This window comes from Xiphophorus maculatus, chromosome 7 (genome assembly GCF_002775205.1).
Source record: "Xiphophorus maculatus strain JP 163 A chromosome 7, X_maculatus-5.0-male, whole genome shotgun sequence".
In the NCBI taxonomy this organism is placed as follows: Eukaryota; Metazoa; Chordata; class Actinopteri; order Cyprinodontiformes; family Poeciliidae; genus Xiphophorus; species Xiphophorus maculatus.
In genome coordinates this window covers 9,046,197-9,066,299 of record NC_036449.1, presented here as the reverse complement: position 1 = coordinate 9,066,299, position 20,103 = coordinate 9,046,197, and the positions used below count along the sequence as shown (strand labels likewise).

At 38.3% G+C, this 20,103-nt stretch overlaps 1 protein-coding gene across 1 annotated transcript in view; it reads left to right on the top strand.

Moving 5' to 3' along the window:
* The window catches only part of ssfa2 (sperm specific antigen 2), a 41,393-nt gene that overhangs the window by 8,169 nt on the left and 13,121 nt on the right, over positions 1 to 20,103 (top strand). Inside the window, exons 2-10 of the mRNA XM_023336894.1 lie at positions 2,631 to 2,748; positions 3,118 to 3,264; positions 4,430 to 4,472; positions 5,766 to 5,812; positions 6,137 to 6,187; positions 10,651 to 10,690; positions 10,807 to 10,902; positions 11,824 to 11,971; positions 12,105 to 12,165. Coding sequence (XP_023192662.1) covers positions 2,682 to 2,748; positions 3,118 to 3,264; positions 4,430 to 4,472; positions 5,766 to 5,812; positions 6,137 to 6,187; positions 10,651 to 10,690; positions 10,807 to 10,902; positions 11,824 to 11,971; positions 12,105 to 12,165 — 700 coding nt within the window. The 5' untranslated portion in view covers positions 2,631 to 2,681. The remainder of the gene's footprint in view (positions 1 to 2,630; positions 2,749 to 3,117; positions 3,265 to 4,429; positions 4,473 to 5,765; positions 5,813 to 6,136; positions 6,188 to 10,650; positions 10,691 to 10,806; positions 10,903 to 11,823; positions 11,972 to 12,104; positions 12,166 to 20,103) is intronic.

Genomic DNA, 20,103 nt, shown 5'->3' with positions numbered 1-20,103 from the left:
TTTTCTTTTTTTCTTTTCTGTGCTGTGGAAAGGCTGAGCTGCAGAGCATTGGCATTGTTGGTTCATGTTCAAAAATACAATAACTATTGCATTTTGAACAAATATAAACCTTATGAAGTAGGAACTAATCTGTCCTATAAGTTTTAACATAGTAGTTGTTACCAGTAGTTGTTTTGTTTAGTTACAAAATGAAAACCTAGAATTGGCCTCATGTTCCAGTTTATGCAAGCAAAATAGTATATTGTTTGTAATTTCCAGAAATTAGCATTCGTAAAACCTTATTGTGTAGTAAGATGAGCTTTGAGGTTCCATCTTATGTCCTTTTTCTTTTCTCTTGTGCTTCATTTTAGAAAGAAATTGAATTCATATCAGTTGCAGCAATATTTAATTTCCCTTTGGAATCAACAAAATGTTTTTGATTTTGAATTCAGATTTTTATGTCTGGATGTTCATAAACATTCCCATGCATTGTGTCTGCAGAAAGAAATGAGCCTAAGCTACATGCTTTTTGAAAAAAACTTGTCTAAGTTAGAAATGGCATGGAAATATTAGACATCTCTGGCACAATGATTTATTATTCAATTAAAAAAGAAGCACATTAATTATCATCCCATTTTTCTCATGTCCTTCCTAGGGAACATTGCAGTTTTCTTTACAGTTTATGAATGAGCCTTGTGGAAAATCTTCTCGAAACTGGATTTATGCTTTGACCTAAACCATTTTGTTGTAGCTGTGGATGGATTTTTATGGTTGTTGTATTACTGGAAGAGGAGCTTCTACTCTAAGCTCAGTTATTTCAACTGTATCTGTCCTTCCATCAACTCTGACCAGCTTCTCTGTTCTTGGTAAAGATAAAACATGGCGGCAGCACGATACTGCGACCACTATGTTTACATGAAGGCCACTGTGTGTTCAGGGTGATCTGCAAGCAAGCTTTGCAGCCCACTGAAGCAGTTGGCTGCAGTGTTGCTGTGCTGCATGACTGTTGGGTCAGCTGGTCTCTTATCTGAAGGTGTTTGTGTGCATGGTTGTTTGTCCTGCATGTTTCTATATTGCTCGGCAATGGACTGCTGATCTGTGCAGTTTCCCCCGCCTCTCACCCAATGATTTCTAGAGCTGGGCATTGGCTCCCTGCACCCTGACGTTGGTTTTAATAGCTCCTAGTTTCGCTTTAGCTCACTTTTAGTAAGACAGTGTGTGAAGTTGACAAATGATATGCAAATCAAGGAAGTTCCATAATTTTTTCTCTTTTATGTAAACTCTTCCTTTGACGATGTCAGTCACAACATCCTCATAGTATAAGAGCCCCGACATTGTGCCAAGTTTTTAACCGTTGGTTATTACGCTCATCCTTTCAGAAGGTGCTTTTCCCCATCTCTCGGCGTGGCTTTACTTCCTCCAAAGCGCTACTGAGCTGTAGATATGCTGTCAGATTTCTTATGTACTGCTGCCTGTAAAATAAAGTTTCTAATGAATTACTTCTCCACTGGCATTTGAGTGTCACTTTTCAGTTTCTGTGGAATACAGTATTTGTTTTTCCACATGGTGCTGATACAAGGCACAGGTTCTTCTAGTCTAATGAGTCTCAGTTCTTGATGTTAAAAACGTTCCCATTCGCTTGAGTCTGAAGTTTGTGTACTAGCTATTTAGTGTCAGTGTGGCTAGGAAAGACTAGCCCGTTTTTATTTGCTCCTGCATTATATTGACCTATTATTGTTCCTCAGCTTATTCTGTTGTTAATGGAAATTGCGATGCAAATGATTATTTATTTCATAAAACTCATTAACAGTTGCCGCTGTGTGACAACTGTTGCCACACAGCGGCAACCACACACTGGTGCTGCTGTGTGTGGTTGTGTCTGTAATCTCAATCGATCTCCTGGTGGGTCATTTTGCCAATTCCAAGTTTAGAGCAGAGGTGACGTCACACTGTGTGAAAGGGAGAAAGCAGTCTCTGTAAAACAGTTTTCCCTCATCTTAAAGACAAAAATAACGTGGAGTGCACATTTTGAGCTGTTTTTTTATCCATTTATATTTGCAATTAACACATGTGGCACGGTTTGCATGTATCACTATGAACCTTAGTCACTATATTCACTGGAGAATGTTGACCTTTAACGCAGAGATGTCAGAAAGGTTGGCAGCATTTCCAAATCAACAACATTCCTTACCCGACAGATGAAAGCTTCAAACAATAAAGCAGAGCATCTTAAGATGTTTAGTTGTTTTTTTTTTCGTTATCTGCTTAAGGCGGCTCTGTTTAAGTTCAGTCCTTTGCTAAGTCACGCTGGCTGCAGCCAGAGTAAAGAGCCGACATGTTTCTGTAGAAAATTCCTTTTACAGCTTTGTGGTTCTCTTGAATTCATTTCAGCAGCTCTTTGATTACTTAATTCCTACTTGATTACATCTGAGGGATGAAGACGGTAAGAGTGTTGTTGTCAGCATGACCTGTTAATTATTGGTTCACTGATCAGAAAAGATTGTATTTTCAAAAATTACATGTTCTGGTCCTGTCAAGGTGAAATCTGCCTGATTCTGGTCAGCAGTTGATTTATTGGTGCTTCTCTCGTAATTTCAGTTTTGTTTTCTTCCTCTAGTAAAGTAACCAACAAGTACTTTTATTTCCCACAGCCATGCCACCTGTTGCAGATGTTGCTGCAGAGTCATCAGTCCTCTGACTGAATGACAAAAACAACACACACCAAAATGGACGTCGGCGTTCTTGACAGACAACCCACCGCTGCTCCAGGTACGTCTATCCGCTGTTCCAAACTTAAACTGCTGAAATAAGTTAACGAAGAACTGGAAAGTACTTGAAATACTTGGCTATATATTTAACAGATGTGCAGGTTAACAAAAATCTTCACACTTAATGTTGTTCAGCACATATTAGATGGACGTCCGAGCACTTTGTAATATCTCTGTTGTTTATTATCGACCTGACAGGCAGTAACGACACCGGTTAAAAAGCTATTATCATGGTGAGGAGTCATCACTTATCCAAACTCGGAGGCTCTGCAAGCTTAAACGCACTCTGTTTTCGGTTGACTAGCTGCCAAACCTGACAGACAACATAGCATTCAGACAGGTTCTTCACTTTTCTTTGATTGATCCTCAGATCCCACTGTGGGGCACGCCACAATCGCCAATGAGCGCCGTCAAGCCTGGGCCAGAAGCAGGGACTCCTTTGGGCAAGGGTCGAAACCAGACCGCTTTGATGCCCAGCAGATCCAAAGTAATGGGACTGCACAGAGCCAAGAACCAGGTTAGACAGAGCTTAAGTGTCAGCAATGCCAAGATGTGTAACAATCATATGTTTGGGGAAGAAATAAGGAACCACTTGCAATTAAAATGTTAGCAAAAGAGTTATCCTCATATCTGATAATGTCATATTATCCTGTTTGTCTTAGTATTCTCTTTAATAGCAAATAAATTGTTCTAAACTGTAGGTGTATTGTGCTGGAAATAATCATATCAGTATCTTCAAATGCATGAAGTTTCTGCTGTATTGATTCACTCTGAATTGAAGTGAACGGGAAAACTTTAACATAGCCAGCAGTAAGATAAGAAAGTCGATTGCTAAATACGCCACCGTTGTATCTTATTGGAACTAGTTTTTAATATGCAAGTATAATATAAGTAAAATATGGCAATCATTTTTTTAAAATACTGATTTTTCATTAAATTTGAGCCACATGCGAGGTGCCAAGAGTCGCATCTTCTTGGCACCCCAAGCATTTCCTTTAAAGGGTAGTAAAATATTCATTTTCATTAGTTCTTTGTTTAAACCCATCAGTCTGCTAATATTTAACAGTAATCTGTTACATCCTGTTTCTCTGGTTTATGAAGATGACACTGGCCAGTGTGTAGTACCTACTTTTAAAATGTGGAGAGGGTTGTAAGAGAATAAACAATAAAGTAAATGGGTGTTGATGTTCAAAAATCAGGAATTGGTTATAGGAAAGAGAGTCTCACTTAAAGGGTAAACAGGCAAAAACAAATGTTAAAGCTGCTTTAGAGAACTGCAGAAAAGATCGATATCTTGAGGTCGCTAACCCTGAAACCTGCTGGCTATTGTCTGGTGATGTAACCTCCTGCAAGTAACTCTAATGCTTGCGGCTTGAATATCGGACCTACCTAAGGTACCGTATGTTACACGCTTGCAGTAATATTATTGCCAATTCACATAGACAAAAAGTGTAGGAAATTGTTTTTCTCAATGCAAATAACTAAACAGAAAAAGTCTTATCTGTGTGAATTATGCTGTGTGTAATGAATAAATTACAACCAGTGACCACTGTGATAATTTGCGATTTCAGGGCTAAAACATTGTATACTGGAATTGGAGTATTATATTTATAGAGGGTTGTAATTCCTGCAGAACATCTGCTGGATTATTGCTAACGTGCTAACATGTGTCTTTCTGCCAGGACAAGTTCCTAGCAAGATTGAAAACTGGCTGATTGACTGCAGGTACAGTATTCATTCACTAGAAGACCCTACCTGTTTTTTTTTAATTATTATTATTATTTTTCTGGTTTAGGTTGTTTATGAAGTGTCACACACACTTTTGACTTTATAAAGTAAAAAAAAAAAAAATCGCAAGCCGATTATCATAGAAGTTAGTAAATAATTTGGCAATGACTTGCATACATTTTGTGTGAAAACTGCTCAATTACTGAATCAAAATGTAAGATTTGTACTGGATGACCTTTAATATCGCAACTAACTGGTTGAGTGGCATTTCTCCTAAGTGTTTTTGTTATTCGTTAGACTATTTATTTTTTCTCACGGTGTCTAAAAACCCATGTGCGGTTTATTAGCTGCTGATGTTGGACTGACATAAAGCCAACGCCTAGGCATACAACACGCAGAACCTCAGGGAAAAAAATGCACGTAAGGAGGAGACCAACGCCCAGAGATAAAGCACATGATCTTTAGGGAAGAGCTATGAGGCAGAGGGAGAAAGGAAGAACCCGACAGAAGACGGAAAGAGAGGCAGAAAAAGAAAGGGAGAGTAAACAGAGGAGGGGTTCCTCCTGCTGAGTCAACATTGTTATCATGCGCCCACACGGTTTCAGCCACTGCCACTCAGAGCCCTCCACAGCGCTCTCACAGACATGACACAACATCCCTGTCTGCAGCAGAGTCTGGTTACTATAGCATTGGCTCTAGGAGCCCAAAGCTAACATGGCTGAACATGGAGAGTGGGACAAATTTCCATATTCTGCAGCTGTGCGTTGTTACACAACCCTTGGTGTGTGCGTGTGTCTGTGTGTGTTTAATGGTGACATAAAGTTTGCCCTATTGATAAGAGGTGCAGTTCGTGCAACAGCTCGGTGCTCTCAGCAACCAGCTGCTTGAAGTAACTGAATGTGTTAACTAGTTAACCCGGGTAAACTAGTTTTACTGGCAGATGACCAAAAATGCAGCTTTTAAAAACGTCACATTTAAATTTAACCCAAGTCTTGGATATTTTCTCATCCTGACAGGCAGCTGAGGTCATTTATGGCAGACAGTAAAACTTGATTGCTTAGACACTGTTTGACAACTGCTTTAAATGGATTAGTTAGACATAGCATGACAGGCACTAAGTGCAGGTGAAGTGAGGCTGCCTTGCATCCACTGACCTTAGCATCGCAGCTCATTTGCCAAGTAGCTTTTTATCCTGTATCCTGTGCATTAATGGACTCTGATAAGTGTTCTGTTTAGAGTCCAGGTTTAAATTTAGATTTATACTTAACTCTGTCCTTTTTTTATGTCCAGAACTCCTCTTGGATCCTCTCTAGATGAAAGTTCTTCTCCCAGCAAAGGTAATCCATGTTTTCTCTTTTGGTTCATGATATCATAAGAAACCCAAAAAATATCCTTCTGACACAATTTTAACTTTTTCAACGTTTAATCATGTAAAAACAACTGATAATCACAACTTCTTCCTGCTCTAAAATCTGGTCTAAAACCACCATTACTTTAGTAATACACTGACTTCTCATAACTACCCAAACTACCCCTGTAGGAGAGCAGAAAAGAGCAGTAGATGGCCCCTCTAAGTCGAGTGCTTGTATAGCAATGAAGCTATTCCATTACTTCACCACATCGTATTTATTCTGCGGTTATGTGTGTCTGTGTGTGAACAGGAGTGAAGATCGGCTGCAGCTTTGAAGATGACCTTTTATTGGGAGCTGACGGTCAGTTCAGATTAAAACTAACAATGCAAATCAGATTAGAAATGTCTGCATATTGTTAACAATTTCCTCCAATTCTGTATTTAAAATAGAATTTTAAAAAAATCACTTCTTATGCCAAATGGTAAGTGTAGCTGTTTTGTAACTGCTTAAAATCATAACCGCCGTTTCTTAATCTGCAGAGAGAGTTAAATGCTTGCCTCACTTTGTGTGGCTGTCTTATGTTTTGTTCAGTTTTCAGATAGAAAAAAGTAAAACTCTACTTCAGATGTTTCCCAAGAACTTTTGGATTTCATTAGCGTTGTCCCTCAGGACTGCAGTGGGTCCAAAAAGTCAAACAATATAATTCCAGATGTAACTTAAAACATAGTCATAAACTGTTGTTTAAATAATTAGAAAGCAGAGTTGGAACAATTGTTAACATTGAGTTGTTTCAGAGCTTTGCGAGTATTTTTATTGGCTTCTTGGGCTGTCCTTCTTTTAATAAATGCAAATTTCCACTTTATTAGTTGCAGCATGTAAACATTGTGGCAAAAGCAATTACATCCTCAACTTTACACACATCGATCCTTGGTGTGTGAAGGTGTTTAAATGAGGGTCAGATCTCTTCCAAACAAAACAGCGTCAGCAGAATAAACAGGACATCTTGTGGGACTGCACTCAGTTCCTCAGTCCTGTTTCTTCATGAAGGAAAAGTCAACAGTGGTTAGAAGTGTGGAAAGACACCACATGCATGGCTGGCCCTCCTCTGAAAGTGTGTGTACCTTCGTCATTCTTGTAATCTGCTGTGAATACATATGGTGAGGCTCCGGTGCTAAGAAGAGCAAAAGCACAATAGGCTGTAATGACCCGACTTTGATGCTGAGTGTGGGTTTATTGGCCAGCTAGGAGATTCTGGCCCTGAAAGAGTTAAATAATGGCTGGTTTGAGTTTATGTAGATTTAATCTGAAACATCCTGTAAAGAAACAACAGTTCTGAGAACTCGTTTTTATTGTTCAACAACTGTTTACCTGGTCTCATATGAGTTAAAAACGATCAATTGAATCTATTTTAGAGCAATAAATGCAGCCTCAGGGTGTTTAGGTGTTGTTGACTGTACTAAATGCAGATTCTGTGGAAATGCTTTAACAGTGTTTTATTTTATTTAGTGATATTTGTGTAATCTTTATATACAATCCTCTCCAAAGCGATTCTATTTTAGGACTTCTACAGATTAGATATGGGTGAGTTAGTGATTGGTTGTACCTCTTGAGTAAAGATGAACCAATCAAATTTTTTTTTTTTGTGGATTTCAAATCCAACTTTTCTAAGTTTTGAGCTGCTGGTTCTTATTCGTCATTTGAAACTCTGACATGCATATAAGCGATATTACTTGTGGGTTCTTGCCATGACCCATCATTAATTATGTGTGTAGCATAGTAGCAGAGGCGATGTTGCACTGTGTGAGAGAGAACAAAAACATAGACAAAATGATTGTGGAGTTGATGTTTTTGATTGTCTTTGATTTTATGTTCACCATTAATGTGACTGGTGCTATATTACATAGAGGAAAAAAGGCAGTCTCTGTGTGTATCGCAGAAAGACTGGAGACCCTGATCATCTTGTTTTCTGCAAGGAGCCCTGCTCTCTCTCGCTCTTTTGCAGCCCAAATCACCAAAGAAAAGTTTTCCTATGTCAAATTATTTCTCTAAGTTGCATTTTATTTTTAATACTTTTTCAGTGGTTTTGTTTTAAATTGAATGTCAAACAGAAGCGAAGTGTGACAAAAAGATTCAAACCATGTAGGAAAACAAAAGTAAATGGAGATTTTGGGGCTTTTACTCAACAGTAATGTGATCTTCAAAAGTAGCTCAAGTTGAAGTTTGCCTTTTTTTTCCTTTTACTCTGTGAAACCATCTAGTGCTATTCTAGCTGTGACCATGCAGGTTGTTGTGTGGTGCATTTACTGACAGGGAAAAAGATCAAAGTGTGAGGTTTCCAACCAACCAAACTATGACTACTGGTATTTCTTTGCAACTATATATGTTTTCAAACAGCTAAAATTGTCAGTCTTGTAATGGAGGGAAAAGTCTAGGAGTCAGCTTTCAGAAAACTGACCAGCAGAATGCAGAAATAGATGCTGGAGGGGAAAGCACAGTTTTACTCCATCCTCCAAATGCCACTCTATTCTAGTCACTCTACAGTCTCATTAAAAAGACCTCACAACATCACAGTAGTATGATCTGTGTTTTTTTTTTTAAAGAGTTTTTTTTTTTTTTAATCTATAAAAAAACACACAAAAAATAGAATACTGGTAACCGACCCATGCTTTCTATAGACTTTGAACACATTTGGCTGTTTTTTATTTCTTTTATGTTCAGGCTGTGTTTTTACTTGAATAAATAAGAAGCAGTGGTCAGCTAAAGGACAAATTAAGGGATGGCAGAGCTACACATGATTTACAACATTTTACTAGCATCTGAAGGCCATGTCTTTGAGAACATCAAAAAATATCCTGCTAAGAACTGATAAGTAACCTTGTAGATGCATCATGCACATGTTGATGGTCTAATGCCAATTTTTAGTTCATTGTTCTTTGAAAATTACCGTTTTGGTTCTAAAATACAATTTTATGTCCAATTGTGACACTAGCAAAAAAATTAAGTGCCTGGAGATTTAATATGAAATTGTCTCTTTGCCAAGTGACACATTACACATTTTACTTGTTTTGGGTGTATTTTTATACACTTGACTGATCCATTGCTCAGAGTTGAGCTACATATTAAGGCAAAAATACATTCATCTAAAATGCCAAAACAAAATGAGTGAATATCTTTTTGGGGAAAAGGCTACTGAAGTCCAAAGAAGGAAGTTTAAAGAAATGAAGAGTAAAGAAAAAAACATGTATTGGAGACCAGTGCAAATAAAATTAATGTTTTGCACTGTGTTTGGCAGTATAAAATAGAAATATTTTTTTTATTTTATACTGCCAAAAGAAAGGATTTTGATGAAGCTCTTTGAAATTATTGCTATCAAACAGTATTGCAAAGATTTTTAGCAGATGCAATTGAAACCTAAACCAACATGGAGACCAGCTTGCGACTGAAATGAAATATTTTCAGTTTTTGTCAACACTAAGTTATGTTTTAACAGCCAGTTGGTGCAAATAAGCTAACCAAAAAACATCCAGCCAAGAACTGATACGTAACCATGCCCACTTTCATCTTAATATATCTGTGATTTATGTTCTGTTAGTGCAGGTTTCTCTGTGCGCTTCAGCTTATTAAGTCCTGGTTGCAAGTGCTGCGATTGTGCTCAGAGTGAATTATGTTGAGGCAGCTAATGTCCAGTGTGAAGTAAAAGGTCTTTGTCGATGTCATGTACGAACAGATCCTAATGGACCATAATGACATCAAGCAATATAAGGACGGGGCTGGAACAGATTAAAGTATTAGCGGCTGACGGGAATGGCAGTGAATTAGTAAATTAAATGGTTCGGGGTAGACGAGATGGAAGTGAATGAGCAAGTTTCCAGATGCAGCGCAACTTCGTTATCGTTTGCTCCCTTAATCCAGCCGTCTGCCAGAGAAGAAAACATGGGCTATTTAAACAGAAAGAAATGGAGAGACACTCAGGGATGGTGGCAAAGCTGCAGGTCTCAACAGGTTCTTTGGAAATGAAAATATCACTCATACTGCACTTTGGCTTTAAGTTCTCATAGACAATACAGTAAATGGTGGTTAAGCATAAAAAAACAGTTTTATATAACTCAAGTGTCACAGTAGGGAAGAAACTTGATTTGTAAGATACAGCATGGTAACACATGACAGTGCAGACGGCCAACGGTGACAGATTCTCCCGACCCGAGAACGGGTTTTTCCTCCTGCTGTACAAACAACTCTCACTAGTTCTGTTTTCAAATTGGGGCGGAGCTAAGCAGCTGCACTGCCTGTCAGCTGCCTTTTAAGGGAAGTGTTTTAGCTTTGGTGCATTCTGTAGCTATGGAGAATAATTATTTGAGAAGGTTTCAATATCCAAAAAATTACACTTGTCCAATTCCCGTTAAATCTGTAGAGAATTGTTCAAATAAGATCAGGTTTTAAGGGAAAGCAGTGCAGCAATCAGAAAATGACATTCTCTCCTGATGTATTGGGAATCTTGCATGCTTAAAACTCAATTTAACTACACTGCATGTCATCTCCAAGAGCCAACCACAACCACTTGTTTACAATCTCATTTGGATTTCAAAGGGAAAGCTGCTATAGTAGTGTTTTTTGATGAGCGTTGCATTCGACCCTCTTGTTCAAAATCCAAAATACACTGACGGGTCAAATCTTTACTCATTAAACAGGTTTTCAAAGTTCAACTCAAATTTACCAAGATGTATTCCAATAGCACTAAGGTATCTAAACCACTTCCCTCACTGCAGCAAATCATTCTGTCGGTTCTATTGACTCCTGATTCTCTTACATTTTTGTTTCTGCAGCCGATCATCTTCAGTCCAAAAATAATAAACCTGAAGCTTGGTGAGTTGTTTTTATTATTCACCCTCATCATTCAGTACGTGAGGTTTAGTTGGTCAGCCTCTCCTCTTACTCTAACAGTTCTTTATAAGTCCTTGTTGCTCTGTGTTTTTATGTAGTTTTGATTTCGTGGCGGATCGGAAGAGGATTCAGTACAAAGAGAGGGGGAGAAGTATGAACTCCACAGGATCAGGGAAAAGCAGCACTGTATCCAGGTCAGTTCATCCCATTACTCTTAAATAAGGATCGCTGAGGTTTTTCCAAGATGGAGACAAGTGGTTTCAAGTGGAAGAAAATGGAGACGCCGTGTGCTCTTGATGGCACTTAACATAAATGACTCCCATTGACTCAGACACGTTAAATGAGGTTGAATACAAAATTTAGACCTGATTTATAACAAATGGATGAGTCCATGCCAAACAAAAAGTTTGTCTAATTTCTAAGCTGCAAATTGGGTCGATTCTTATGAATCCTGCAGATTTCTTAATATATTTTGGGCAATTAACTTTTTTTTTACATCTCATCACTTCACAACCACAAACATTTGTGTTTTTTATTGAGATTTTAAGTGACACACAACGTAGCAGATAACTAGGAATTCAAAGGATTTCAGTTCATGATTTTTAAAGTAGTTTGTAAGTTGTTCTCAAAAGTGCTGCTTTTAATTTTATTCAGCCCCGTTTTTTTACTCTGAATAAACTCGATTTGCTTTTGATGTAAATCTCTAGATGTGCAAAACTGGTGGAGACATACTGCAAAGGATTTAGCAGCTTAAGGTGCAGCAAAAAATGTTTTTATAAAGCACTGACGCAGGGGTACTAAATAGAAATGCACGGTACATTCTTAGAAACTGTTTATTTTCCTTTCCACTTCAAAAGATTCTGTTCTTCATGTTGATCTATCACACTAAAACCTAAGAAAATACAATGAAGGTTGTGATCTGACAAAAATGTGAAATGCATGTGCAAGTAGTTCACCACATGGACTTAAATGCTCACTTTTGATCATTTTTAGAAATTTTCCTTTAAGTCGACCAACCAATAAACGTATTAATTTGATGTCCTTCATGTTTCCACTTTAGAAATGGTATGTGAGCATGGTGCATGGTGGGTTCCTAACAGTCGGACTGTTAACAGTGTTTCAGAGTTGCTGGACCTGTACGAGGAAGACCCGGAGGAAATCCTTTTAAATCTGGGTTTTGGTCGAGAAGAACCTGACTTGTCCTCGAAAATTCCCCCACGGTTCTTCAACAGCACCTCTTCAGCGAGAGGCATTGACATCAAGGTAGTGCTGGTTTAAACTTAGGAGCATGTAGTGTCAAAATAATGCATGAAACCGTGCACCTATATAGCAGCTTAAGTCTTTTCTGCATTATTAATGTTAACCGTTGATGTTGTTTTCTGTGACTCACTCGTAGGTCTACCTAGGAGCTCAGCTGCAGCGCTTGGAAGTGGAAAACCCCAACTACGCTCTAACCAGTATGTACCTCTAACACCTTCTACACTCCTCTGTCCCCTTCGGTGTTTATGGGCTTACTGGGCACATCTCTAGCAGCTGAACGGCTCAGCTAGTGGGTGTTTGCACTGAGCACTTCAGAGGTCTGCATCCTGAAACTGTAGACAGAGGAAGTGAAGCGCATTGACTGTGTGTGCGTGTCTTGTTCCCAATACTACTGTGGGGTTTTGTGGGGGTCCTTCAGCATTTTTAGCTGTTCTGCCAACTGCCTGGACAACACTGCCAGAGAGAACAAAGATCTGTTTGTCCCAAACACACACACACACACACAGACACACACACACACACGGACACACAGACCTGCTCCCCTAACATCCTGGCCTCTTTTTGTTTTTAAAGTTTGGTGTACCTGGAGGTATTGGCTCCCCAATTGAGCGCACACACACACAGCTGATCCTCTTCTTCTTGACAGTTTTACAGTCTAGTGCCTTAAAAAAAACATTTGGCAAGAACATTCGTCTTGTGTCAAAACAAGAGTCTGTTTCAGTCTTCATGTTTGGGGAGATTTGAATTGCTTTGGTAACTAGAACATGGTTAGAGCAGTTTATATCTTTTGGTTCTGGTTTAGCACCTTATTGTTATGAGTGCAGTAAAAAGTGGGATTTTTTTTTTGTTTTTCTAGCTGTGAATTTTTTTAGGTATGAATTATAAGTCCTACATGTTTTCTTTGAAGCCCTTTGAACATGAACACGGATATTTTGCAAAATATATCCGTGATTTTTCTGCTCTGTTTGCACCTCCTTGGCAGAGTTTTTGCTGAGATTTTTTTAACTCCATTTGTGATCCATCTGGCTGGACAGGACACCCATAGATGAATAGAAATGATGACCCAGAAGCCTACTTTGTACTCACCCACTGTCGTTTTTTGTGAAACCAAAACAAAGAAGCCATTTTGTGGATCACATCTTTCGGGATTTGTGCTGAATTGGTTTCCATTTAACTTCGAATGTGAGCTGAAGAAGTTAATGACATATAAAGAAAACGGTAAACATTGTGAGAGAAAACATGAGCTAATTTGTTTTTGGTATATTTTCTTTAAAATCTTCAGCCAAGTGTTGCTTTAGCCATAGCCAGAATGATCTTCTTTTGAAATATGCTGTTGCTTATCCAGCCTAGTGCCTCAGCATGGGTATTGAATTAGGCCCACAAAAAACTCGGGTGTAGCCTTACTTGAGCTAATGCTATCAAGGCTTCTAAAGAGAGAAGATTTTGGTCAAATGAGTTTTATGCATCGTCTCTCTGATATTTAATATTTGGTTGCTTTGCTGTCTGTAGCTTTTAGCGTCCTAAAATAAAGGTGCCCAGATGTGAAAAAGGAAGCAGCTGGACTTAAGCTTGCTCCTAACCTAAGTGGCAACACATGTTGCAAAAGAAAGCTGTATCCCATAATGAACAAAAATGAATAAATATACAGGTGCATCCTAATAAATTAGAATGACATCCAAATTGTAATTTAATTTTAGCATTTCAAAAAGGTTCCTCAAAAAATTGGAACATTAAAAGGAGAGTTTTTACTACTGAAATGTTAATGGGGAAGCCTAGAGTGACATTTGTCCAGCAGACAAAGAGTTATTTCTTTGAAGGATTGCAAACATGGCAGTTGAACTTGCTTTCTTAATTTCAAGGAAAAAGATAAAAAGTTCAGTTGCCTTTTATTGAAGCCCATAGGATTGTCCTGTCCTGGATGCTTGAGAATCCACACCACCGTCTCTTTCTTTGAGCGTAATGTCCTGCTCGCCGAGCACGTGAACTATGCACCTCACTGGAGTATTTCCAGCTGTGAAAACAAATCCCAGCTCGGCCTCTCCAGCTGTGAGGTGCATCTGTTAAGAGCAACACAATCTGCCAAAAATGGCTTTGGTCTGGCTTGCTTTTATTAGTCTTTAGCTTTTAACTCACAGCCATTGCCTTGTAGCATTATAAAGTCCTGCATATTAATCTGTTAGTTTTTCCAGTTTGACCTCAGAATTTCTTTTTGTTGTTGTTGGCTCTTGCAAATGTGCATGGAAAGGCAGATATCTTATTAGCTTGCAAAGCAACTGGTCAGCTGTTAGGAGCTGATGTAGCACAATCTTGTCTGATAGAACCACATTAACACATTTATTCGATGATCTTTTGACACACTGGTGCTAAATCACTCAACAACCTTAGAGCTCTAAGAACATGAATCTGACTTATCAGTGTGATGATGCACTGTAGGTTGTTAAGGTGGCTCAGAAAGATTTCTCTTTTTATCAGTGGCCTGCAGTGTCACTTATATACAGATTTGTCCAGCTGGTCAAAGGTCAGTCAACCCTCACTGTTAGATTTGTCGAACAAACAAGCTGGTAGAGCAGAATGGGTGTGGCTATTTTTGTATGGTTATTTTTCATCTAGTTCTCTGATTGTCATGGCTGACAAATAACAAAGCATGTTTACTTAATGTAGCAAATGACAGAAGAGTGAAAGGAGCCAGCCATAAGTCCCAGAATTAAGTTATTGAACGACTGCACCGTTTTTTTAAAGATCTTTTCAGGACAGAGCGGAAGACGAAGATGCTCACAAACATTTGACTGCTTGTTTGATGGGAAATTAAAACTCTGTGTAGATGCCTCAGTATATATTTAGTTACATTAAAAATAGCAACTAGATTTTTTTTAATGTGCATAAAGCCGTGTTTTGCTTAGGTGGAGATGCAATCTATTTGCATGACTGCATTTCAGATATGGAGTGCTGATATGTTAAATGAAATGACGCTTTGCTTTGCTTTGTTTTGTTTTTTTTTTTGTTTAGTTGCCCTGAGCAAGTGGGTTCATCTATTCAGCCAGAAATAGCACTGCAGTGTGTTTGGAAACTGACAAGTTATTATTCAAGAATGCTTTATATTTAGAACATTATCTTGTTACCAGACTACATACTGATGTCCGGCTCTCACGCACTGATCTTAGGCATTCAGGGCTCTGATGATTTCTACTTATTTCTACAAGTTTATGACGCAGGCACTCTTTGTTTGAGTGCAAGGATACAGAGGTGTCTGCATCTTCTTTGGTGCAAGCACAGAACATGTCCACACATTCCCAAACATTCACATATTTTATGGTTTATGATCCAAACAAAGCAGAGTGCAGAGAAATTGCGCTTTTGCCTCATTTTATGTCGCTGAGGCTCATGTTTTGGATCCTATTTATTTTCACAGAGCAACCACAGTTTTATTGCCTCTGGCTAATCAACACAAGTTCCCACACTTTGACATAGAGATACCTACATGACACCGTCTCAACTTGTTCCTGTTTATGGACAAACTAATGTTGGTATTGCAGTACAGCTGGCTTCTGCAGGAAGTTCAAAACGATTTAGCCTCAAGTTCAGGGATTTTTTGCGATCTCTTTGTATTCTTTTTGAAATGTGCAGCCATTATAAGAAATTAATATGAAGCATTTTCTGTAGTTTTCAGCATTGTTGTTGCTGAGGATGCTGCAATGTGTCTTGTCCCCTCTAAGGGCGATAGTTTGGATGAAGGATGCACCGATTAGAATTTTCTGGCCAATCGTTGATCTTTAAAAAGCCCGACCTGCTGATTTTGATTTTGACAGATAACGATTTTTTTGTTGTAGCTGTTGTAAAAGTTGCTAGGTTGACAACAACGGAGTGACTATTGTTAACAGCATATGTGCAGATGTGACCTGGTGGGGAAAGTCTGTCAATCAGCATCTCTCACGAAAGAGCAAAAAGGGACAGTGACTGGTTTTTCAGACCTTTGTGGAAGTAGAAAAGATTGGTAGATTTTTCATGCAAGTATCCGCCGATCACCCACAACTAAGGAAATTGGGGGCGATTTATCGGTGCACCTCTACTTTGCACCTCCTGTTCACATGTAGTGTCTCCTGCATGTAATAAGTGCCGCTTGGTGTTTTAATTTACTGTTTGTTCATTGTGTCGCAGTATTTATATGGTTTTATTTGAATACATATTAACTTGGCTAGGTGTCCCTTGAAAAAGAAGTTTCTGATCTCAGTGGAAGATGGACCTGGTTTAAAAAAAAAGGCATGGCTAAAAAATAAGATGAGATAAATCAGTAGGAAATTACAGTTTTTGTGAGCAGTGGTCATTCCCCACTATTGTAAATTAAAGGCAGACTTGGCTCAATACAGTGTCATTTCAAATCCCTCTTCAAGTTGCCAGTATGTTAAGTCTCCAAGCTACTGGTCTTATACAACTTTTCTCTGGGCATCCTCTGCTTTGCTGAGCAAATCATAAATCTTCACCGCATTAAGCATTGATGTCCAGACGTGGCGCAGTCACTGTTTAGCAACTGTTAGCTGCGTTCTCAGCTGTCTTGTGCTTACTTCTCTCACGCTTTTTCACATATTTATTGACTCGGACCTTGAAATGCATATAACTCTCGTTGGCTAGCAGCCTGGACATATTTGAAAATGAAAGGCTTGTAAATTGATGGTCAATGCCCGTCCTTACGACTAGCTCGATAACATTGCTAACTTTAAGAAACTGTTCTGGACTGGACTGTTTCTCTGAGATCTGTGTGTAGTTTCTGGAAGCATTCTCATACTCTTCCATCGGTTCCCTGGATCCCAAACGCACACACAGACGTGTGTGTTGTTGTTTGTTATGTAAGCCCTGTTCTCACCACTAGAAAAAAAAAATCCCTCCAGGATGAAGAGAGAAAAAAGACGGAGTACGTGTCTTTGTGGCTTATCCCTCATTTCCTGTAAAAAAATCCCCAGAATGAGCATTAATGCAGAGTCAGCAGTCAGAAGGAAACACGCTGTTTTACTATTATCACACAAAACCAGCTGTGCATGTGAGCGATACAACTGTGACATGCCAATAACAGGCTTTTTGAGTACCAGATACAGTACAAATTCAAAGTAGGAATATTAATAGTCGAGTCTGGTGAAAATATATTCCAGTCAGGCTGTCATATGTAGCACAAGATATTGGATCTTATTTGTGTCCCAGAGTTTGAAGTCCAGGCTCCTTTATTCCTGGGTTGGTCTATCGACTTCTTATAAAATATAGCATTTTTTAATAACTTGATATCCTTCTTTCTTCACCTACTGAGGTTGAAGTCAAGAGAATGCTTTTTTTATATTAGTGTTTTTGTTTGTTTTTTAAACCTTTAACTCCCTACTGGAATTGTAATTAATGAAAAAAGACCATTCTGCTGAAGTTAAGTGGATTGCCAGCTTACTTGGTGAGTTCTTTTGGGTTGTCTGTGGGTTTTGTAGTGTTGGGAAAAATCATATTTGGAAGATTAGATGGAGCTAACAAACCTTTTGTGCAAAGACAACTTAAATTTTTTGATAAATATCTACGGCAGGACATTTGTGGTCATTTCTAAAAAAACCTCAATTTGATTTTTAGTTTTTAAACCATAGAAAAACATAAAACATTTGCTATAAAAGCATGAATACATTTTCTTGCATGGGATGTTGCCATTTGTAGAAAATTATTTAAACAACAAAAGTATTTAGTTTTCAGTGTCATAATGAGAAATAAAATATGTCATTTTGTATTGAATAAATACATAAAAAATTTAATAAATCCTGCAAATCTAAAAAAAAAAGCAAAATATGTATACATATATAAATCCAACTACACAAAACTTCAAAATCTAAAACATCTGCAAAGTCTATTTTAAAAAGTAAAGTCTAACAAAATCCCTAGAAAATCTAAAAAAAAAACTGACAAAATCTAAAAAGAATTTTTGAAAACCTAAAAAATACAAAAAATAAAACATTTTATTTCAGATAGCTACATCTGAAATATTGATATGTTATACCTATATAAAAAAAGTTGGTTCTTTATTAACAAGATCCTGGAGTTTACTTTAGATCGAGGTTCACTTTCTCTAAACAGACTGGGACTGGGATATGGTGTAGAAAGTTGGATAAAGCATTCTCTTTTTTTTTTTTTCTCACTTACTTTTTATTGGCATTTTCAGCACATGTGTGTTCATCATTTTAAAATAATGGACCTCAGCCTTTGTCTGAGTGCCTTCTTTTTCTACAAAGTATTGGCTAAAGGGGGCTCAACACAAAAGCATGTCACACTTTTCAAACTTTAAGCATCAGGGCATTACAGTTGCAGCATCAGGTAAAAGCTACATGCCAACAATAAGGAATGTTTTTGTTTTGAACTTTGAAGTCAAAACATGCAAGAGCACTGCTCCCTTCCAGGTGACGACAGCGAAGTGTGTCGCAACGTTTCAGAGGGCGGCAGAAGACAGAAGTCCGTGTTTCATAACCGACTGACAAGTATTTAAACAGTTGGGTGTGAAGCGGAGGAGGGGGAGGGAAGGCAGGAAAGCATGCAAGTCATTATCCTGTTCGAGATGACACTGACGGTGCAACTTACACAACTCCGGGAGGAGGGAGGAGAGGGGAGCGGCTCTGACGTCTGTCTTTAATTCCACCCTGAGCCTTTTGCAGCAGAGCGTCACCGAATCTCAAAACTCTCACTTGTGGAATGTGTAAAAATAGACCAATAGGAAGGCGTACGTTTACAATACTATATAATAATCTGCCTCCAGGAGGCATCATGATGTAATCTGGAATTACTCATTTGACTCTTTGTTCCGGTCTCGTAAAATAATACATTTAGAGTTAGACTGACTTATAGCTAGGATAGCAGCTAGGAGTTTTATTATTGAATTGGTCAATATTTAATGTTTTATCACTAATTAAAGGTCACGTTGCATTGCTCTCTTAATCAAAGCCAAAGTACAAAGTAGCTAACGCCACAAGCTAGTATTTACAAGCATATTAGTCATTATGGGTGGGCATTTACCATATGGTTTATCATTTATTGTGATAAATTATCATGATAACAATCTTGATTTATTGTTATGATAAATTCCAATTGTTTAAAAACCTACAAAACTATCTGTATGTCAGGATTTAATTTCAGTATTTTCTTCACTGTTTGTTCAAAGAGAAGTACATATCAATAAATGTGAAAATGTGATTATTACCACAAATAATACTTCTGTACGTGACTGATGTCCTACAGAAGAATATTTCTAGTGAGTAGGTTTCTCTCAATTACCTAAAAAAAGCAGTATTCCTATCACAGTATTAATATGAAATATTGTGGTAAAACCTTCACTCCATATCGCCCACTTCTGTAGGTAATCCAATGTTTACTACTAAGGTTTCTATAATCCTATAAATCCCGAAGTTATGAAAATATCTGTTCTTCCATCAACTCATCGACCAAAAATCAAATGCACATGCTTATTTTGGATCTGCACCAAATAATTGAGCAGCAGTAAAGTTGTTTTTAACTTTTCGTCTCAGTTGTTGATTTGCAGTTTCCTGAAACCGCTGGTCTCTGACTTTCTGCACAGACTTCTGTAGTTTATACCCTACAGCAGCAATAACTCACATCAACCGTCCTTTCTAATATCCTGAACTGAAATGCGGCTCACATGCACAACCTTGAGGCGCATGGGCCACAACAGCAAAAATATGCTTAGTTGAATCTCTTGTCGGTCTGTAAGTAAGGCAAAACCGAGGCTGTAATGCTCTTTCCAAAACTTTGACAGCAAGGAGTGGAAAAGTTTTCATGCTGAGGCTGCAGAGAGTTGATTAGTGGTTTCTACCATCAGTCTGAAGTCATTTAATAATGCTCCTTGTGCTCAGTCCTGGCTGCTGCTGGGGCTTTTGTGGTGAGATGAATGTTTTTGCAAGCCTTTGACCTCTTTATTCTAATCGGCCAGTGTAAAAAAGCTCCCAGGTCATTTGTACATTGCTGCTGGGTTCACGAGTTAAGCAGTGGAACATATTTCTTATGTGGTATCATGGAGAATTGGCACCGTGAGGAAGCAGCAGACACATCAGTAAGTGACAGGTATGTCAACATGTACCCGCATCCTAAAGGACAGCTTACAAACCACCATGTTC